Source organism: Babylonia areolata, chromosome 8 (genome assembly GCF_041734735.1).
Source record: "Babylonia areolata isolate BAREFJ2019XMU chromosome 8, ASM4173473v1, whole genome shotgun sequence".
Taxonomy (NCBI): Eukaryota; Metazoa; Mollusca; class Gastropoda; order Neogastropoda; family Buccinidae; genus Babylonia; species Babylonia areolata.
This window is the reverse complement of record NC_134883.1, coordinates 15,632,810-15,655,309: the sequence shown is the minus strand read 5'-3', so window position 1 is coordinate 15,655,309 and position 22,500 is coordinate 15,632,810. Positions and strand designations below refer to the sequence as shown.

Below are 22,500 nucleotides of genomic sequence, written 5' to 3'. Positions count from 1 at the left end.
TGTGTGTGTGTGTGTGTGTGTGTGTGTGTGTGAATGTGAGCGTTTGTGTGTATGTGTGTGTGTGTGTGGGGGGGGAGTGTTTGAGCTTTTGTGTGTGTGTGTGTGTGTGTGTGTGTGTGTGTGTGTGTGTGTGTTTGAGCTTATGTGTGTGTGTGTGCGCGCGCACGTGTGTGTGTGATAGCTTATGTGTGTGCGCCCACAACATGCTGTGCGGCATCAAATCAGTCGTGTACCTGTGTAGTCTGACGTAGTAATAATAACAGCAATAACAGCAGTCGCAACAACCGGTAGCAACACTGAGCGACAGCAGTAGTAGCAGCAGCAGCAGTAGTAGTAGTTGTAGTAGCAGCAACAGTAGTAGCAGCAGCAGCAGTAGTAGTACGCACAGTAGCACAAGCAGAGGGGGGGGGGGGGGCGGGGGGGAATGAGCGGCTACAAATTTGGTTAGTGGGGGGAAAAAAAACCCAAGGACCAAGTTTTGGCGGCAATTTGTGTAGCGTGTAGGATCAGAGGGGGTGGGGGGGGGGAGGAGGGGGGGGGGGGTGTAGGGGTGGGAGGGGGGGGGGGCGAAAAAGACCTGCTGGGACTACGAGTGAGGAAGCGACGCCGGGAGCCTCGAGATCACGAACGGGGTCGTGGTTCAGAGGTCGAGGTTTGAAGGTCACGGGGGGGGCGTGCGTGAACTTCAGGTTGAGGTGCGCAAAGAGAGCCCATCGAACAAAAAAGCATGAAAAGGAAAGACTGAAAGAAAGGAAGGAAAGAAAGGAAGGGAGGAAGGAAGGAAAGGAAGGAAGGAAGGAAAGGAAGGAAAGGAAGAAAGAAGACAGAAGAGCATGAATGGCTTTCAGGACCCTTGTAGACCTTCTAGAAGGGACTGTTCTGCCGGACTTAAAAGCAGTTGTCCGACTCTGTCAGTGGGTGTGTGTGTGTGTGTGTGTGTGTGTAGAGGGAGAGGAGAGGAGGAGGTTTGTGGGAGGCGGTGGGGAGGGGGGTGAGGAGGTGGGGGGGGTGTCGGTGAGTGGTTGGTAAGAGGGAAGGGTTTTTTTTGTTTGGTTTTTGTTGTTGTTTCTCTCTCGTTTAGATCCAGTCATTTTTGCTTACTGATGTAGCCACCGAACTCTGAAAAATGTCCAATGGGGACTGAGCTAAAGGGAGGGGGTGGGGAGGGTGGGGGGTCTGGGGGGGGGGGGGTGAGTGAGGAAGGGGTTAGGGTGGTAGTTATTTATAAGCTGCTGACGGGTAGGCGAGGGTAGGGGTGGGGGTGTGAGGGCATGAGGGTTGGCGTGGTACAAATATAGCGATGGTTTGGGTCAAACGATTCTTATAATTATCACAGACACGGACACAGACAGACAGACAGACAGACAGACACACACACACACACACACACACACACACACAGCTTCCGCCCCCCTGTCCCCCCCACTCTTCTGTATTGTCCCACAACCCCCACCTCCCCCCCCCCACCCCCAAACTACACCTCATGGCCTGGTCGGTGTTTAAGAGTGCGTGTGTTATCTTGTGATGGTCGTCTGTCTCTTTCTCTCTGTCCCTCTCCCTCTCCCTGTCTTCTTTCTCTCACTTCTCTGTCTGTGTCTCTGTCTCTCTCTGTCCCTGTCTCTGTCTGTCTGTCTCCCTTCTCTCTCTCTCTCTCTCTCTCTCTCTCTCTCTCTCCCTCTCCCTGTCTTCTTTCTCTCACTTCTCTCTCTGTCTGTGTGTCTGTCTCTCTCTGTCCCTGTCTGTCTGTCTGTCTGTCTGTCTGTCTCCCTCCTCTTCTCTCTCTCCCTTCTCTCTCTCTCTCTTTCTCTTCTTTCTCTCACTTCTCTCTCTGTCTGTGTGTCTGTCTCTCTCAGTCCCTGTCTCTGTCTCTCTTCCTTCTCTTCTGTTCTCTCTCTCACTCTCTGTCTGTCTCCCTCTCTCCCTCTCTTTTCTCTCTACCCCTGTCTGTCTGTCTGTCTGTCTCTCTGTCTCCTTCTCTCTCTCCATTCTCTCTCTACGCCCTGTCTGCCTGTCTCTCTGTCGGTCTCTGTTGCTCTGTCCCTGCCCCTCCCTCTCTCTCCCTCTCTTTTCTCTCTACCCCTGTCTCTCTGTCTCCCTCTCTCTCTCCGTTCTCTCTCTACCCCCTGTCTCTCTGTCTCTCTGTCGGTCTCTGTTGCTCTGTCCCTGCCCCCTACCACCCCCGCTCCCTCTCTCCCTCTCTTTGTTCTCTACCCCTGTCTCTCTGTCTGTCTCTCTGTCTCCCCCTCTCTCTCACTTCTCTCTCTACCCCTGTCTCTCTGTATGTCTCTCTGTCGGTCTCTGTTGCTCTGTCCCTTCCCCCCCCCCTCCAACCCCCCTCCCTCTCTTTTCTCTCTACCCTTTTCCTGCCCCCCCTCTCCCCTCTTTCTCTCTACCCCTGTCTCTCTGTCTCCCTCTCTCTCTCCGTTCTCTCTCTACCCCCTGTCTCTCTGTCGGTCTCTGTTGCTCTGTCCCTGCCCCTCCACCCCCCCCCTCTCTCTCTCTCCCACTGTACGTCTCACTGTCTCCCACTGTACGTCTCCCTGTCTCCCACTGTACGTCTCCCACTGTACGTCCTCCCTGTCTCCCTGTCTCCCACTGTACGTCTCCCTGTCTCCCTGTCTCCCACTGTACGTCTCCCTGTCTCCCTGTCTCCCACTGTACGTCTCCCTGTCTCCCACTGTACGTCTCCCTGTCTCCCACTGTACGTCTCTCTCTCCCTCCCACTGTACGTCTCCCTGTCTCCCACTGTACGTCTCCCTGTCTCCCACTGTACGTCTCCCACTGTACGTCTCCCTGTCTCCCACTGTACGTCTCCCTGTCTCCCTGTCTCCCACTGTACGTCTCCCTGTCTCCCTGTCGTCTCCACTGTACGTCTCCCCTGTCTCCCCTGGTCTCCCACTGTACGTCTCTCTGTCCCTCTCGCTCACTGTACGTCTCCCTGTCTCCCACTGTACGTCCCTGTCTCCACTGTACGTCTCTCTGTTCCCCCTGTGTCTCCCACTGTACGTCTCCTACTGTACGTCTCCCTGTCTCCCACTGTACTGTCTCCCACTGTACGTCTCCCTGTCTCCCACTGTACTGTCTCCCCTGTCGTCCCACTAGTCTCCCACTGTACGTCTCCCACTGTACGTCTCCCTGTCTCCCACTGTACGTCTCCCATGAGTCTCAGCAGTCAGTCAGTCCTATGTGGGTCATATTTTAGTGTTCTCTCTGACTCGCTATCTCATTATTCTCTGCCTTTGTTCTCACCCCCACCCCACCCCTGTGTGTGTGTGTATGTGTGTGTGTGTGTGTGTGTGTGTGTGTGTGTGTGTGTGTGTGTGTGTTATCAGCCAAGACCTGTATGAGTTAAGCATTGTTCTTCTCTCTTGTCATTGTGTACCCCCCTCCTCCCCGTCTCTCTCTCTCTCTCTCTCTCTCTCTCTTCTCTCTCTCTCTCTCTCATCTCTCTCTCCTTTTCTCTGTCTCTCTCTGTCTTGCTCTGTCTGTGGCTGTGTCTTTGATCGAGCGTTCATTAAAAAGACAATGAATAAAACACCTTGCAACCTCAGTCCTATATAACATTGCCAGGCAGAGAGAGAGAGAGAGAGAGAGAGAGAGACCCGATATAGCTGTTCTTTGCTGTCATGTCGTCAGTTTCAGTCACCACTTCAAAATGAATGGATTCACACATGAATGTTCTCATATTTCTTCCCAAAGCAGTAATGTAGCTCCTTTCCGTGGGTAGGTTGTGACAGTGGTCTCACAAAATTAGATTCAGAGTTGGGTTGTTTTTTTTTGTATAAAGTTGTGTGTGAAATGGCTTAAAAAAAATTAATTTGCTAACAGAGTCAGGTCAAGACCTGTTGACTGGTATAGTCAATGTTCACATGTTCATGTCCGCATCGATAACACCAATAACAACAACAATAATGACAGTGATAGCAACAACAACAGCTACAACAATGATAGTAATGATGATAATGATAATAATAATGATAATGATAATAAAATAATAATAATAATGATAATAATAATAATAATAATAATAATAATAATCAGCATAACCAGCATGATCACCATGATCATAATCACCATGAGAATACGATATAACGCTGAATCTTAAAAAAACAAAATGATTAAAAAAAAATTGGATATGTTGAGAGTAACCAATAAATTAGATAATCTCCCGATTTGTCTAGAAATGTCTAAGGATATGGATAGATAATTTGAAGTATATGATGACTTTGTTTGGGATTAGGTATCGTATTGGGTTGTTTTGTTGTTGTTGTTGTTGTTTTGTGTTACATTTTTGTCTCAACAAATAATTTATTGTGGTGAAATTCAGGTCGCTCACCCATGGGAGAGTGCAGCGTCATCTCTCTCTCTCCCCCCCCCCCCAACCCCCACCCCCCACCCCCAACCCCCTTTTTGTTCTACAGACCTTTGCCTGAGACAGCCCTTTTGCTGCCATGGGTTCTTTTACGTGCGCTAAGTACATCGGGGGAGGTGGGGGATGGGATCGGGCTCTTGATTTATCGTTTAACTGGAATGTTTCTGATGTTTCTGTTTGTCAGTACAGGAGTACATAGTCGAGCATTAGCAAGTGGCGGTAACATATTTGTGTTAAAATGGTTTGTCTGTTGTGCTGGGAATTAAATGAAGATAAAATCCTTTTTCTTCTGAATCATCCATGTCCGAGAGATGGTATAGAACACACACACACACACACACACACACACACACACACACACACACACACACACACACACTGACTGAACACACACTTATTGTCACACTACACTGTTTGTTGTACTGACACACACACACACACACACACACTCACACACACGCACACGCAAGCACGAGAGAGAGAGAGAGAGAGAGAGAGAGAGAGAGAGAGAGAGCACTTTAAACAGCCATGTTTTAGTCATGTCAAGATTTTATTTCATGGTGGTAAATTGAATAAGCAACAATTGCTTTTTTTTTTTTTTTACATCAAGCCATCAATGAAAAAAGAAAAAAAACCCAACCAAATAAATAACTAAAAATTTAAAAAAACGGAAAAAGGAAAAAAAAATATAGGAGAGAAAGAGAGAGAGAGAGAGAGAAGAAACAAGCAGATGAAGAGCAACAATAACAACAAAATGCACACACACACACACACACACACACACACACACATATATATATATATATATATATATATATATATATACAAGAATATTGTGATAAGGAAATACACAATTGCATTTCCATTTCACACACACACACACACACACACACACACACTGAACACAAATTCTCGGACACAAATTATACCATGCCCATCCCACCCACATGCACATGTTCCCTCATAATATAGTGCAAAATCCTTGCCAACACAAGCATTTACAAAACAGTAAGTTTGTATTCACTGGTGTCGCCATCGAATGAGATAGGTGTAAAACATTTCGTTTTTTTTCTTCTAGAAGTTGGCAGTTTGGACAAGGAGAGGTGTTGTGTGTGACATAACCTTTCCCCCTTTTTCTCATGGTGGTTTCGAAAAAGAGCCAAGTGTTGTTGTGCACACAACATAGCCTTTCTTTTTTTTTTGTTGTATCGCGGATGCGTGACTTTGTCATTGTCATCCACGTTCGGCTTCAAAAGGAGATGTGTGGCCTTTATGAATAAAACATCTGAGTCTCTCTCTCTTTCTCTCCCTTCTCTTTCTCTTTGTCTGTCTGTCTGTCTCTCTGTCCTGTCTCTCCCTCCCTCTTCTGTCTCTGTCTCTGTCTCTCTCTGTCTCTTTCTGCCACCCTCTCTGCCCCTCCCTCCTCCCTTCCCACCCCCCCCTCCCGTCCACCCCACCCCCAATCTTATTTCATATGTGTCTTCCACCCTTGTCTCCCTCTTTCTGTCTCTCTGTTTCTGTCTCTGTCTCTTTCACTCTCTCTGTGTCTGTCTGTCTGTCTGTCTGTCTGTCTCTTTCACTCTCTCTGTGTCTGTGTCTGTCTGTCTGTCTGTCTGTCTGTCTGTCTCTTTCACTCTCTCTGTGTCTCTGTCTGTCTGTCTCTTTTTTCTCTCTGTTTCTGTCTTTGTCTCTGTCTCTTTCAGTCTCCCTCTGTCTCTGTCTGTCTGTGTCATTCTGTGTGTGTGTGTGTGTGTGTGTGTGTGTGTGTTTGTGTCTGTCTGTCTCTGTGTAGTCTTGTGTCTCTTTCAGTCTCTATCTCCGTCTCTCTGTATGTTTTTCTCTCGCTTCGTTTGTTTAATTATTTATAGTCTGTTCATCTAAGATGATGATATTAGACTGAAAAGAAATGATGATATTATTATTATTATTTGGATTATTATCATTCCTATCATAATGATGATTGTTAGTATTAATTAGAAATCGACATTTCTGTATATTGGAATGAAAAGGGGAGCGGTTGAGGTGGGGGGGGGGGGGGGGGCGGGGGGGGGGGGGGGGCAAGGTGGAGGGGAGTTTTTATTCTCTCGCCTTCTTTCTCCTCCTTTACTTTCTGTGAAGTGAAATCAATGGTAGATTGTTCAACACTTCCGTGTTTCCTTCGAGAAGGAGGAGGATAATTGTAAATGACGACGACGGTGGTGGTTGTGGTGGTGATGATAACGATAATGACGATGATGATGATACTGACGATGACGATGATGACGGTGACAGGGATGATTATTCATGACGGTGATCGTACTGATGACGGTGATAATGACGACGACGAGGAGGAGGACAATGACGACGACGATGACGATGATAATGATAATGACGATGATGTGGCCGAGGAGGAGGACGGTGACGATATGATTGTGATGATGACCGTGACGATGATGACGATGACGACAGTGAAGATGACGATGATGATAATGATGACGACGACGACGACGATGATGATGATGATAACGACGATGATGATAATAATGACGATAATGATGATGATGATGTGTGTGTGCAGAAGCGGCAGGAGGAGAAGCGGAAGAAGCAGAGCAAGGAGGCGGCCCTGCAGGACATCTGTAGACAGTCCCTGGGTCAGTGTCCGTCCGTCTGTCTGCCTGCCTGTCTGTCTGTCTGTCTGTCTGTCTGTCTGTCTGTCCGTCTGTCCGTCTGTAGGTCTGCCTGTAAACAGTCCCTAGGTCAGTGCCACTGTCTTCATGTAGGTTTGTCTGTCTGTCTGTCTGTAGTTCTGTCTGTCAACACGTCTACACGTCAACCTGTCTGTCTGTACGCGTGTAAACAGTCCCTGGTTGAGTGGTACTGGGTGTGTGTGGGGGGGGGGTGTTGGGGGGGCGGGGGGGGGGGGAAGATTGGGGCTGTACCTCTGTCTGTCTGTCTGTCTGTCTGTCTGTCTTTCGTCGTTTATTCATTTAGTGTGTTCATCTAAGATGATGATATTAGACGGAGCTGTTCGTCTTTCTGTACGATATTTGTCTCTGTCTGTCTGTCTGTATATACATCTGTAAACAGTCTCTGGGGTTTGTCGTACAGGGGCGGTCGTGTGTGTGTGTGTGCGTGTGCGTGTGCGCGCGTGCTTGCGTGTGTGTGTGCGCGTGCGTGCGTGTGTGTGCGTGTGCGTGCGTGCGTGCGTGAGTGGGGGTCTTTACGTTTTGGTGAGTGGTACTGGGGTGGGTTGGTTAAGGAGAGGGGGGGGGGGCTGTACGTCTGTCTGTGTATCTGTCTCTCTCCCCCATCTCTCTCTCTCTCCCCCATCTCTCTCTCTCTCTCTCTCTCTCCCCCATCTCTCTCTCTCTCGCTCTCTTTCGTGCGCGCGCACGTATGTGTGTGTGTGTGTGTGTGTGTGTGTGTGTGTGTGTGTGTGTGTGTGTGTGTGTGTGACTGAGTGAGTGAGTGAGTGAGTGAGTGAGTGTGTGTGTGTGTGTGTGTGTGCGTGCGTGCGTGTGTGCGCTCGCGCTTAACATTGTGATGGGTCAGAAGGTTTTACAATAAAACAGTTCTGAGTTCTCTCTCTTTCGGCCCCCCACCCCCTCCCTCTCTCTCTCTCTCTCTGTATGTGCATGCATGCTTGCATGCATAGACAAAGAACACACTGTATCATGAACGAATGATCAAACAAAGAGACGCGGAAATGGGTGAGTAAATAAGTTAATAAAAAAAAACGGGCTTTGTTCTGACCGGATGAGGCTTTGGGGAAGAAGAAGACGATGAAGACGTGGACGACGCAAATGAAGGTAATATGCTTGAAGGAGACTTCAGGATGGATAGATGGATGGATGGATGGATGGATAGACAGATGGATGGATAGATAGACAGATAGACAGATGTATGGATGGATGGACAGATAGACGGATGGATGGATAGACAGATAGATAGATACACAGACGGATGGATGGATGGATGGACAGATAGATAGATAGATACACAGACGGATGGATGGATGGATGGATGGACAGACAGATAGATACACAGACGGATGGATGGATGGATGGATGGACAGACAGATAGATACACAGACGGATGGATAGATGGATGGACAGACAGATAGATACACAGACGGATGGATGGATGGATGGACAGACAGATAGATACACAGACGGATGGATAGATGGATGGATGGACAGACAGATAGATACACAGACGGATGGATAGATGGATGGATGGACAGACAGATAGATACACAGACGGATGGATGGATGGGGTGGATGGACAGACAGATAGATACACAGACGGATGGATAGATGGGTGGATGGATGGATGGATAGACAGATAGATACACAGACGGATGGATAGATGGATGGATGGATGGATGACAGACAGATAGATACACAGACGGATGGATAGATGGGATGGATGGACAGACAGATAGATACACAGACGGATGGATAGATGGGTGGATGGACAGACAGATAGATACACAGACGGATGGATAGATGGGGTGGATGGATGGATGGATAGACAGATAGATACACAGACGGATGGATAGATGGATGGATGGATGGATGGACAGACAGATAGATACACAGACGGATGGATGGATGGATGGATGGACAGACAGATAGATACACAGACGGATGGATAGATGGATGGACAGACAGATAGATACACAGACGGATGGATAGATGGGTGGATGGATGGATGGATAGACAGATAGATACACAGACGGATGGATGGATGGATGGACAGACAGATAGATACACAGACGGATGGATGGATGGATGGATGGATGGACAGATAGATAGATACACAGACGGATGGATGGATGGATGGATGGACAGATAGATAGATACACAGACGGATAGATGGATGGATGGATGGATGGATAGACAGATAGATACACAGACGGATGGATGGATGGATGGATAGACAGATAGATGGATGGATGGATGGATAGTAGACAGATGGAGGAATAGACAGATGGATGGATGGATGGATGGATAGTAGACAGATGGAGGAATAGATAGACAGATGGATGGATGGATAGACAGACAGATAGACAGGTGGATGGATGGATAGAGCGATGGCCTAGAGGTAACGCGTCCGCATAGGAAGCGAGAGAATCTGAGCGTGCTGGTTCGAATCACGGCTCAGCCGCCGATATTTTCTCCCCCTCCACAAGACCTTGAGTGGTGGTCTGGACGCTAGTCATTCGGATGAGACGATAAACCGAGGTCCCGTGTGCAGCATGCACTTAGCGCACGTAAAAGAACCCACGGCAACAAAAGGGTTGTTCCTGGCAAAATTCTGTAGGAAAAACAAATAAAACTGCACGCATGAAAAACTACAAAAAAAATGGGTGGCGCTGTAGTGTAGCGACGCGCTCTCCCTGGGGAGAGCAGCTCGAATTTCACACAGAGAAACCTGTTGTGATAAAATGAAATACAAATACAAATAGACAGACAGATAGATGGATGGATAGAAACCAGACAGAGAGAAAAAGTTACAACTTTTTTCTCCTCCTTTGTACTCGGAAGGAAGCCACAATATCTCGCTTTAACTTTAACCCCTTTTTTTCCCCCCTCTACTTCTCAGGACGGATAGACCTCTGGCTACTATTAGAAACAACCATTTTCTTTTCACGGCTGCTACGTACTGATGTGTCTTTATCCCCCCCCCCCCCTTGATACTTCCCCCCCTCCCAAACCCTCTTCCCCTCCAGTCCCCCGCCCTCCCGTCATCCCCCCCCCCCCCCCCACTTCCTCCCCCTCTCCTCCTGCCACTGTTCTGCCCTCCCTCCTCCCCCACATCCACATTCTTCTGCCTCGTCCCCCCCCCACCCCCCGCTCCCCAACCCCACCCCCTTTTTTTTGCACCGAAGAGTCTCTGGAATTTGTCAACACCTCTCTAAGAAAGCCAACGCTTTTTGAAAAAAAAAAAAAAAAGAAAAAGAGAGAGAGAGAGAGAGAGAGAGAGAGAGAAGAAAGAAAAAAGAAAAGAAAAAAAGTGAGATGGATGACTCTCACCCTGACGTAACTGTTTTAAAGTTATCTCTTCCACCCCCACCACACCACCATCCCCCACTCACCCCCACCCTCCCTCTCCACTTCCCCCCTCCAAGTCTCCCTTTGAATCTTTCATCGACAGGATCCGAAAAGTCTTGTCGTTCGTCCCCTCCCCCCCCCCCCCCTCCCCACCCCCACCCCACCCACAGCATCTGGAAAGAAGAGACAGAGAAAGAGATAAATAAAGCCTTTCTTCAGCTCGCTCCCCCCCCAACTCCCTCCCCCCCCCCCCCCTCGATCCCCCCTCCCCCCTTACCCTCCCGACACCCCCCTCCCCTTCTCCCCCCTCCCCCCCCACCCCCTTACCCTCCCGACACCCCCCCCTCCCCTTCTCCCCCCTCCCCCCCCCTCCCTTAAGCCGCCATCGTTGTCAGATCTGGTGATCTCTTTCGGGAGGAGATGGTCGGTAGCGTGAGATGGTGAGTAACGGCCATCTCTTGGTTCTGTAAAGCCCCCCTCCTCTCTCGGCCTTATCGATGGGTAAAGGGGACACGAGGGGGGTCGGGGGGGGGGGAGGAGGGGCGGAAGGGATCTATGGTGACCCCCCCCCCCCCCTTACCCTCACTCATCACCCCCCCTCCCCTCCCAGGGATTATGTAGATAGGACAGGGGACACTGGTAGGAGCCTGGAAAAGGCTGTACAGTTAGTTGGTCGTCTTTCCAATTTGTTATATAATCATATTTCTCTCTCTCTCTCTCTCTCTCTCTCTCTCTCTCTCTCTCTCTCTCTCTCTCTTTTTCAGGGTATGGTGGAATACTGACTGCCAAAAGAAAATGAAATAATGTGGATTCCGGGTGTTGTTGTTGTTGCTGTTGTTGATGTTGTTTTGGTAAATATTGTTCTGTGTTGGGTACTTCTTTTTTGTTTCTTTCTTTCTTTTTTTTTTTTTTTTTTAAAAATGCGTCAGAAGCTATAGGGATTTGACGATGATGTGGACTTTGACTGCTCTGGACGCTGTAGGCGAGTGGAAGTGCTCGGAAAGAGGGAACAGAATTATATATAGATGTGATTTTACACCCATGGCTTTGCGAAAGAGGGGGCTAGTAGTTGGGGGTGGGTGGATGGGTATTTTTCAGTTATTAATCGCATGCCCCCCTGTTGAAATCCGGTCCCTGGAATTCCCCACCCCCTCCCCTATCTCTCTCTGTCTCTGTCTGTCTCTACCTCCCTCTGTCTGTCTGTCTACCTCCCTCTCTCTGTCTCTACCTTCCTCCCTCTGTCTGTCTACCTCCCTCTGCCTGTCTCTCCCCCCTCTCTCTCCTCCTCTTTCTCCCCCCCTCTCTCTGTCTGTCTGTCTGCCTCTGTCTGTATGTCTGCCTCTGTCCCTCTCCTTCTGTCTGTCTGTCTATCTGTCTGTCTCCCTCTCTGTCCCCCCCCCTCTCTCCTTATCTCTCTGTCTCTCTGTGTCTGTGTATATGTATCTCTCTGTATTATTACCTAACAGGAAGTTTGCAGTGTTAATAATCCTCCAATGAAAAAAAAAAAAGGGGGGGGGGGGGGGGGGGCGGAATAGTCGTCATTGAGAGATAGATATCCTGGAATATGAATAAAATTGTATTTAAAAAAAAAACCCACCTGAACCCACACTGATATTTTAGCAACGTGCAGCAGTCAAAGAAATGATAGAGCACATGAGTCATCACCAAGACCGACACACGAGAGGTCAGGGGAAGGAGGTAAGAACGCCGCACTCAGGCTTCAGCCTTCAGCCTTCACTATCATTCAACTAAACACCCAGTTCCCACCACACAGTCTGATCCATCATCATCATCATCATCATCATCATCATCATCGCTGGGGTTTTCCCCTGTTTTCATCATAATTATGATCTGTAACCAACACAGTTCTTGTCGCGAGCTCGCGGCCACGCGTACGTTTCAGTGTTAACATTATTTCAAACAAAAAAAACAAAAAATGAAAAAGAAGAAGCAAAAACAAACAAACAAACAAGTAATTCTCACCATACAATCAGATTCATCATCGTCGTTGCCATCATCACCATCATCGTCATAATCATCAAAATAATCACCCTCATCATCAACACAGGAATTTATTTCGCTCACTTCCATTGTGCGTGGGAGGGCGAGGAGGGGGGGGGGTGAGGTGGGGGGGGGGGGGGGGGGTCTGAAATTCTGAAATAACACAGCTTTTGCCGCGAGTGCAGAGCCATACTTCTTACCCTTAAAAGTAACCCGCCTGCCCCAGTGTCCCGATTGAACGAAAGATGGTGAGCTTAATGGTTTGCTAGGCCCGGGGATTAGATACACTGGTGACAGGGGACGAAGTGGAGGATGCCTTGGGGGTTGGGGGGGGGGGGGTTAGAAGGGGGGGGGGGGATGTGGTGAGGGATTGGGGGGGGGGGAGGAGAGAAGGAGCTTTAGGGCCGTATAGAGAGCCCTCTTCCCTTTGCCAATTGTTGTATAATCATATCAGCGTGGGATCAGGTGTCATTGGTTGGTGGAAGTCCATTTGGGTGGGTGGCTGGCTTCCCTCCAGCTACCACCACCATCCCTCACACCCCCCTTCCCCCCCTCCCTCCCTCCCTCCTCATCCTCTTCCCCATTCCCCCCCCCCCCCCCCCCCCCCCCGCAGATCCTCCTATCTTCTTGTTGTTGTTGTCGTTGTTGTTATTGTTGTAGTTGTTGTTGTTGTTGTTCTTCTTCTTCTTCTGTTTCATGTTCTTGTCTCCTTCTTCTTCTTCATCTTCTTCTTCTCCTCCTCCTCCTTCTCCTCCTCCTCCTCCACCTTCTCCTCCACCACCTCCTCCTCCACCTCCTCCTCCTCCTCCTCCTCCTCCACCTCCTCCTCCTCCACCTTCTCCTCCACCACCTCCTCCTCCACCTCCTCCTCCTCCACCTTCTCCTCCACCATCTCCACCTCCTCCCTCCACCTTCTCCTCCACCACCTCCTCCTCCACCTCCTCCTCCACCACCTCCACCTCCTCCTCCTCCACCTTCTCCTCCACCTCCTCCTCCCTCTACCTTCTCCTCCACCTCCTCCTCCTCCACCTTCTCCTCCACCTCCTCCTCCCTCTACCTTCTCCTCCACCTCCTCCTCCACCACCTCTACCACCTCCTCCTCCTCCTCCACCTCCTCCTCCACCACCTCCACCTCCTCCTCCTCCTCCTCCTTCCTCCTCCTCTCTCCTCCTCCTCGATTTTTTTCTCGTTTTTCCTGTTCTCGTTCTTGTCTTTCGTGTTCATGTTCTCCTTGTTGTTGTTCTTCTTGATAATATTCTTCTTGTTCTTGCTCTATTTGTTCTTTGTTGTTGTTCTTGTTGTTCTTGTTGTTGTTCTTTTTCTTCTGGGTCGTCATCGTCATCGTCTGGAAGGTTTTGCAGAGAAAGGGTTTGTGATGGTTGGACGTGGCTTGTGCAGAAGAAAGTTTGTTGGTGGAGGGAGGGAGGAGGGGGAGGGGGGGTTCAAGATGGAGAGGGGGGGGGGGGGGGGGGGGGGCGGGGAGGCTGAGTGTGGCGTTTTCAATCATGCTGCATCTCGAAGAAAAAGAAACCGATTTTCTTTTCGCTGAAAACTTTTTGTTCTGTATTTGGATGAGAGTCTGCAGGTGTGTGTTTGTTTGTTGTTGTTTTTTTTGTCTTAAAGAATATTCATCTTACAAATGTTAAGATTCGTTTGTCTTCTTCTTCTTCTGTCTCTCTGTCTGTCTGTCATCTACTTGTTTTTCGTTATTGAAGTTAGCTAGGTTCTCTTTCCCATGTTTGTCTCTGTCTGTCTCTGTCTCTTTGTCTTTCTCTCTCTCTCTTCTCTCTCTGTTTGTCTCTGTCTCTCTTTGTATCACTCTCTCTCTCTCTATGTCTGTCTGTCTGTCTTTCTCTCTTTCTCTCTCGCTTCTCTCTCTCTTGGTGTCTGTCCGTCTGTCTCTCAGTCTCTGTCCCCTCTCTTTGTATCACTGTGCCCCTCTCTCTCTTTTCTCTCTCTACCCCCCTCTCTCTCTATGTCTCTGTCTGTCTGTCTGTCTGTCTCTCTTTCTCTGTGTGTGTGTGTGTGTGTGTGTGTGTGTGTGTAATCTCTCTCTCTCTGTCTCTCTCTCTCTCTCTCTCTCTCTCTCTCTCTCTCTCTCTCTCTCTCTCTCTGTCACTCACTCAACAGCAGCAGGAGCTATATTGTAGCCAGCAGCATCAGTGGTGTGAGGGGGTTGGGGGATGGGACCGTTTCCTGTCACAGCAGACAACAAACTAATGGGGGAGGGGAATGGGTGGGGGGGAATGTGGGTGGGTGGGTGGGGGGAGGGGAGGCTTAGGGGATGTGGGCAGGACAAGGAGACAAGGGGGACAAAGGTGGAGGGGGGAAAGGTCGGATGGAAGAGGCGCCGTCCTTTCTTAATTCTCCAAGGACATCGAGGACTGTCTGTTGGTCTGTCTGTCTTTCTTTTCCATCCTCTTCTCTCTCTCTCTCTCTCTGTGTCTCTCTCTCTCCTCTCTGTCTGTTTGTCTGTCTGCCTGTCTCTCTCTCTCTCTTTCTCCCTCCCTCTCTCCCGCTCTTTCTGCCTCTCTCTCTCTCTCTCTTTGTTTCTCCACTCTGCCACACAAACATCATCATCTTCAGCAACACCACCAACAACAATAATAGTAACAAGACAACTACTATTACTACTACTACTACTACTAGTAATAAGGATAATAATAAGGATAAGGATAACTATAAGAGGAGGAGGAGGAGAAGAAGAAGAGTGATAAATGATAAAGATAATGATAATAGTATAGCACACACTCAACTCCAGTGGGGGGAAGAAAAAGCCAGTCACAGGCTGAAAAAGAAATTGCCCACCTGTGATGGGGTTCGAACGTTACGTTCGTTCGTTCGTTTATTTATTTATTTATTTATTCATTCATTCATTCATAGTCTGTTCATCTAACATGATGACACTAGACTGACTGGGGCTCGAACGTTTTTTCCTCCAGGTTGTCAGTCCGCGACACTAACCACTTCGCCACCACGCCTCACCTCCCAGGGTTCTGCTTGGTGGCGGGAGGGAGGGGAGGGGGGGGAGGGGGAGGGGGTAAGGAACACGTGTTGTGACAAAGAAATACACCACAGTGCGATAACAAACTTTACACTAGTGAGGAAGGTGGCAGAATGGTTAAGACGCTCAGCTGCCAATACAGAGAGTCCGTGAGGGTGTGGGTTCGAATCCCGCTCTCGCCCTTTCTCCCAAGTTTGACTGGAAAATCAAACTGAGCGTCTAGTCTTTCGGATGAGACGATAAACCGAGGTCCCGTGTGCAGCACGCACTTGGCGCACTGAAAAAGAACCCATGGCAACGAGAGTGTTGTCCTCTGGCGAAATTACGTAAAATGAAATCCCCTTTCATAGGTACACAAATATGTAAGCATGCACTCAAGGCCTGACTAAGCGCGTTGGGTTATGCTGCTGGTCAGGCATCTGCTCAACAGATGTGGTGTAGCGTGTATGGATTTGTCCGAACGCAGTGACGCCTCCTTGAGAAAGTGAAACTGAAACTGAAACACTAGTGTGTGATAGTCGGCCGTGTTCGACAATGACCATCAGAATAGTAAAGGAGGTATCTGTTGTCCCGACTATCTGGGTTAGAATTTGATTACAGTGGAGTGTGTCTAGCCACCACCACCACCACCACCCCCCCCCTTCCCCAACCCAACCACCCGCCCCCCCCCACCTCCCCCCCAAGTGACATCCCCACTCTCTCGGCCAAGAGGGTATTAGGACAGTCGGCGTTGAGATGGTTCCCATACTATCCCCCTGGTTTGAGAGTCATGGTCCTTCACAAAAGACTAGCAGAAACCATTGATAATACACAGGGGGTCAGCCCGATACTCCCCCGTGTCGATACTCCCCGTGTCGATACTCCCCCGTGTCGATACTCCCCCGCGTCAATACTCCCCCGTGTTGATATTCCCCGTGTCGATACTCTCCCGCGTCAATACTTCCCCGTGTCGATACTCCCCCGCGTCAATACTTCCCCGTGTCGATATTCCTCCGCCTCAATACTCCCCGTGTCGATACTCCCCCGCGTCAATGCTCCCCCGTGTCGATACTACCCTGCGTCAATACTTCCCGTGTCGATATTCCTCCGCGTCAATACTCCCCGTGTCGATACTCCCCCGCGTCAATACTCCCCCGTGTCGATACTCCGCCGCATCAATACTCCCCCGTGTCGATACTCCGCCGCGTCAATACTCCCCCGTGTCGATACTCCGCCGCGTCGATACGGGGGAGTATCGACACGAGGGAGTATCGACACGCTCCCACAATACAGCTCTCACTTTGCTGTACGACACTACACTGCACTACACTGCACTGCACTACACTGCACTAAAATGCAATACAATGCAATGCAATGCAATGTAATGCAACGCAAAGCAACACACAGCACCACCACATCACACAACACAACACAGCACCACCACATCACACAACACAACACAGCACAGCACAGCACAGCACAGCACAGCACAGCACAGCTCTTGGACAAAAGTCAGTCATCATCGTCCATCAACCTCTCCTGACTGTTAGTTCTTCAGTGTAGAGTTCCCTCTGCCCAGTCCGGAACGAAATAAATACAGCGCCCGTGGGTGTATCAGTGGCAACTTGATCCCTGGAACCGGACTCAATGGCCACGTGTCTCGCTCAGTGGCCACCAGTCTGTCTGATGGAACTGAGAGTACTGCTGCTGTTGCTGCTGCTGCTACTACTACTACTACTACTACTACAAGTATTGAACTTTGGACATTACTAGTAGTAGTACCGATTACTACTGCTGCTGACAGTATGGAACTGAGGATTTTGCTACTACCGCTGCTGCTACTGCTGCTGCTGCTACTACTACTACAAGTATTGAACTGAGGATACTACTACCGCTGCTGCTGCTGCTGTTGCCAGTATGGAACTGAGGATACTACTACTGCTACTACTACTTTTACTGCTGCTGCTGCCAGTATGGAACTGAAGATTCTACTACTACCACTGCTACTACTACTGCTACTACTACTTTTACTACTGCTGCTGCCAGTATGGAACTGAGGATACTACTACTGCTACAACTACTACTACTTTTACTACTGCTGCTGCCAGTATGGAACTGAGGATACTACTACTGCTACAACAACTATTACTACTGCTGCTGCCAGTATGGAACTGAGGGTACTACTACTGCTACAACAACTACTACTACTACTTTTACTACTGCTGCTGCCAGTATGGAACTGAGGATGCTGCTACTACCACCGCTACAACTACTTCGTCTTCTGCTGCTGCTGCTACTACTACTGCTACTACTACTACAAGTATTGAACTGAGGATACTACTACTGGTACTACTACTACTGCTGCTGCTGGTGCCAGTATGGAGCTGAGGATACTACGACTACTACTGCATTACTACAACTTCTACTTCTAACGCTGCTGCTGCTACTACTACTACTACTTCTACTGGAAAATTAATAAAACCTGTGAGTGCATCAGTACCACCTTGATCTCTGTGGCGACGTGTCTCGTTCAGTAACTATTCTACTACTACTACTACTACTAGTATTGAACTGAGGATACTACTACTACTACTGCTGACAGTATGTTACTGAGGATACTACTACTACTACCACTGCTACCAGAATGGAACTACTACTACTACTACTACTACTACTACTGCTGCTGCTGCTGCTGCCAGTAGGGAACTGAGGATACTTCTGCCACTGCTATTACTACTACTACTACTACTGCTTCCAGTATGGAACTGAAGATAATACTACTACCACCGCTGCTACCACCACTACTGCCAGTATGGAACTACTACTACTACTACTACTACTATCGCTGCTGCTGCTGCTGCTCCTCCTCCTCCTCCTACTACTACTACAATTGCTATCGCTGCTGATGCTGCTGTTGCATGAATGAATAATGTAATGGAACCGCCTGTCAGTTCTCCCAAGCAGCCAGCCGACCACAAGGCACCCTTGGGGAAGGCTCGAAGGAGTACCCCCTCCCGTTGCCGGAATAATTGTTGTGCTGACAACAACAGGACGAGGAAGTGGGGGGGGGGGGGGGGGAACGCGATGTACAGCTGGCTCCACCAGTTCTGGCAGCAGCAGCAGCGAGACACTGGATTGGTTGCAATGACTGAACAGAAGTGTTTGCTGCGTGTTTTTGACTCACTTGTGTAAACAAAGCGAGTCTATGTTTTAACCCGGTGTTCGGTTGTCTGTGTGTGTGTGTGTGTGTGTGTGTGTGTGTGTGTGTGTGTGTGTGTCCGTGTGTCTGTGTGTCTGTGTGTTCGTGGTAAACTTTAACATTGACATTTTCTCTGCAAATACTTTGTCAGTTGACACCAAATTTGGCATAAAAATAGGAAAAATTCAGTTCTTTCCAGTCATCTTGTTTAAAACAATATTGCGCTTCTGGGATGGGCACCAAAAAAACAAAAACAAACCTAATTATATGCAAACTGCATTTACTGTTATATTTATATTTTTTGTATTCTCTAAACTTGGCACTCTGACCTCTTATTCTGACACAACAACAAGAGGAGTCATTATTATCATTTTTTGTTCAAACAGGAACTTCTTTTGCTAAGCATGGAATTTTCATTTATTTTGCAAACGTTTTGGTGCAGATAGTAAAAAAGGGATATTACTCTGTAATTAATGCTAGGGGACTTAATTTATCGCAAGTGAGTCTTGAAGGCCTTGCCTCTCTTGTTTTTTTTTTTTTTTGTTTGTTTTTTTTGCAACAGTTGTTTTGTTGTCGTTGTTGTCGTCGTCTTAGAAGTAGTCGTAGTTGTAGTAGTAATAGTAGTAGTAGTAGTATTGGTGGTGGTGGTGGTCGTGGTGTGTTGGTGTCATTGTCACTGTTATTATCGTTATTTTTGTCAGTGTCATCATTCTGCTTCTCCTTTCTTTCTTTCTTTCTTTCTTTCTTTCTTCTTCTTCTTCCTCTTCTCCACCTCCTTCCTGTCTCTCTTCTTGAGATGGAGGGCTACAGAATTTGGGATTTTTTTTCCTTACATTGTTGATGAAAATTTATGATGATAATGAAGACAAAGCTGTTATGGATGTCCATTTTAGGTTTGGACGACGTATAAAGCTGTACTCTACACACACACACACACACACACACACACACACACACACACACACACACACACACACACACACACAACACACACACACACACACACACACAACACACACACAGCACACACACACACACACACACACACAACACACACACACACACACACACACACACACACACAACACACACACAGCACACACAACACACACACGCACAGTACAGACACACACACACAACACACACACATACAAAACACACACACACACACACACACACACACACACACACACACAACACCACCATCACTACAGCCGTCATCGTTCCTTTCTTCCGTCCTTTCCTCCCCGTGTTCAGTCAATCGTTACTTCCTTCCTTCCGTCGTGTGTTCATTCATTCATTCATTCGTTCGTTCATGTCTGCATCCTCTCACACCACTCAGACATGCACAGGTGCGCGCTGACTACGCTTGCATGTGAGACAGGCAGACAGGCAGGCAGGCAGTGTGTGTGTGTGTGTGTGTGTGTGTGTGTGTGTACTTTGCACGCGCGTACGTCGCGTGTGCGTGCGTGTGTATTTATATATATATATATATATGTGTGTGTGTGTGTGTGTGTGTGTGTGTGTGTGTGTGTGTGTGTGTGTGTGTGTGTGTGTTAGTGTGTGTGTTCGTGTGTGTGAATGTGTGAAGAAGAGTGAGGAGGAGGAGGAGGAGGAGAAGAGAAAGAGGAAGAAGAGGAGTAGGACGACAAAGACGAAGATGAAGAACAACAAGAACCAAAAGAAAAGGAAAAGATGAGGAGGAGGAGGAGAAGGAGAAGAAGAAGAGCAAAGAAGAAGAGCAACAACAACAACAAGAACAACAGCAACAGCAGCAACAACAACAACAACAGCAACGAGGAGGAGGAGGAAAAGGACTACCGCCCGCCCCCCCCCCCCACCTATCCCCTTCCCCCCCCCCACCCCCCTGCCGAGGTCTTTGACAGGGCCAAACAGAAAGCTCTTCAACGGCCCAGCACGGCACAGTAAACCTCTGAGCCAGCAGCACAGCAGGGATGGGGGGAGACGTCACACACACACACACACACACATACACACACACACACACACACACACACATATACACACATCACACACACACACACACACACACACACACACACACACACAAACCCACACACACGCAAGTACGCACGCACACACACACGTCACACACTCATTCAAACGTACACAAGCACGCAGACAGAGACAGACAGAGAAGGAGAGAGACAGACAGACACACAAAAGGAAAGAGACAGACAGAGAGAAAGAGAGACACAGACAGACAGACAGACCTCTATAGAGAAGGAGAGAAACAGACACACAAAGGGAAAGAGACAGACATACAGACACAGACAGAGAGAGAGAGAGACATAGACAGACAGAGATAGAGACACTGAGAGAGAGAGAGAAAGAAACAGAGGGAGAGAGAGAGAGAGAGAGAGAGAGAGAGAGAAACAGGGGGAGGGAGAGACAGACAGAGACAGAGAGAAAGAGAGACACAGACTGACAGACAGACCTCTATAGAGAAGGAGAGAAACAGACACACAAAGGGAAAGAGACAGACATACAGACACAGACAGACAGAGAGAAAGAGAGACATAGACAGAGATAGACATTGAGAGAGAGAGAGAGAAACAGGGGGAGGGAGAGACAGACAGAGACAGCCAGACAGACAGACAGAGAAGTAGACACACACACACACACACAGAGCACAGTAAGATATGAGCCAATGTAGAGGCGATGCACACACCACTATCACGAACATCTGCATGCATAAAACAACTCATTCATTTCCCGTCTCTCTCTGTCTCTGTCTCTTTCTCTGTCTCTCTCTCTTTCTCTCTCTATCTCTCTCTCTCTGTCTCTGTCTCTCTCTCTCTGTCTCTGTCTCTCTCCTCTTTCTCTCTCCTCTCTCTCTCTCTGTCTCTGCCTCTGTCTGTCTGTCTCTGTCTCTCTCTGTCTCTGTTTGTCTCTGTCTCTCTCTTTTCTTTCTCTCTCTCTCTTTGTCTGTCTCTCTCTTTGTGTGTCTGTCTCTTTCTCTGTGTCTTTGTCTCTCTCTCTGTCTCTGTCTGTCTGTCTCTCTCTCTGTCTTTGTCTCTCTCTCTGTCTCTGTCTGCCTGTCTGTCTGTCTGTCTGTCTGTCTGTCTCTCACTTTGTCTCTCTTTGTCTGTCTGTCTCTCTCGCTCTGTCTGTCTCTCTTGTCTGTCTGTCTGTCTGTGTCTGTCTGTCTGTCTGTCTGTCTCTCTTTGTCTGTCTCTTTCTCTATACTCTCTTCGATTTTTTTCGATTGATGTAGCTTTTGACAATGAGGAATGAACATCTACTGAAGAGTTCGTCACTTTGAATTGACAGATGTATGGCACCTCTTAGAACCATTGACGGAATACCTATTATGGTTTGAAAGCGTGTGTAATCGTATTGAATGGTAATCATTCGCATATTGCTCAGACAAGATAATTATATCTCACCCGAGTCCTGAGTCTCTGCCTCTCTTTCTTTCTTTCTCTCTCTCTCTCTCTGTCTCTCTCTACTCTCTCTCTCTCTCTCCCTTTATCTCCCCTCTTTCTCTCTCTCTTTAAATCTCTCGATCCCCTCCCTCCCTTCTGTTTGGCTTTGTCAAGAAAAAAAAAAAAAAAAAGCTTGTTACTTGCTTATCTATTACTCTCGATAATGAAGATTTTGTCTTGTCTTGTCTTGTCCCCCCTTCCCTGCCCCCCCCCCCCCCCCCCCCCCCCGCACACCCCCCCTCCCCCTCACTCCGCCAATCATCTCTATGTCTTTCGCGCACGCTCTCTCAGATGCAAACTGTTGCATGGAGCTTCCCAGGAGATTCGATATGTGTTAATCATATTGATTATACACCAACACGTGGTTTATTGTTGAGCCCCTCCCCCCTCGTCCCCCTCCCCTCCTCTCTCTCTCCCTCTCTCTTCTCTCTCTCTCTCCGTTTCTCTCTCTCTCTCCCTTT

At 48.4% G+C, this 22,500-nt stretch overlaps 1 protein-coding gene across 8 annotated transcripts in view; it reads left to right on the top strand.

Annotated features, from left to right (window-relative positions):
* The window catches only part of LOC143284569 (uncharacterized), a 440,969-nt gene that overhangs the window by 269,746 nt on the left and 148,723 nt on the right, over positions 1-22,500 (top strand). For all 8 annotated transcript variants that reach the window (XM_076591363.1, XM_076591362.1, XM_076591361.1 and 5 more), the window contains one exon: positions 6,930-7,002. In XM_076591363.1, the coding sequence (XP_076447478.1) occupies positions 6,930-7,002 (73 nt within the window). The remainder of the gene's footprint in view (positions 1-6,929; positions 7,003-22,500) is intronic.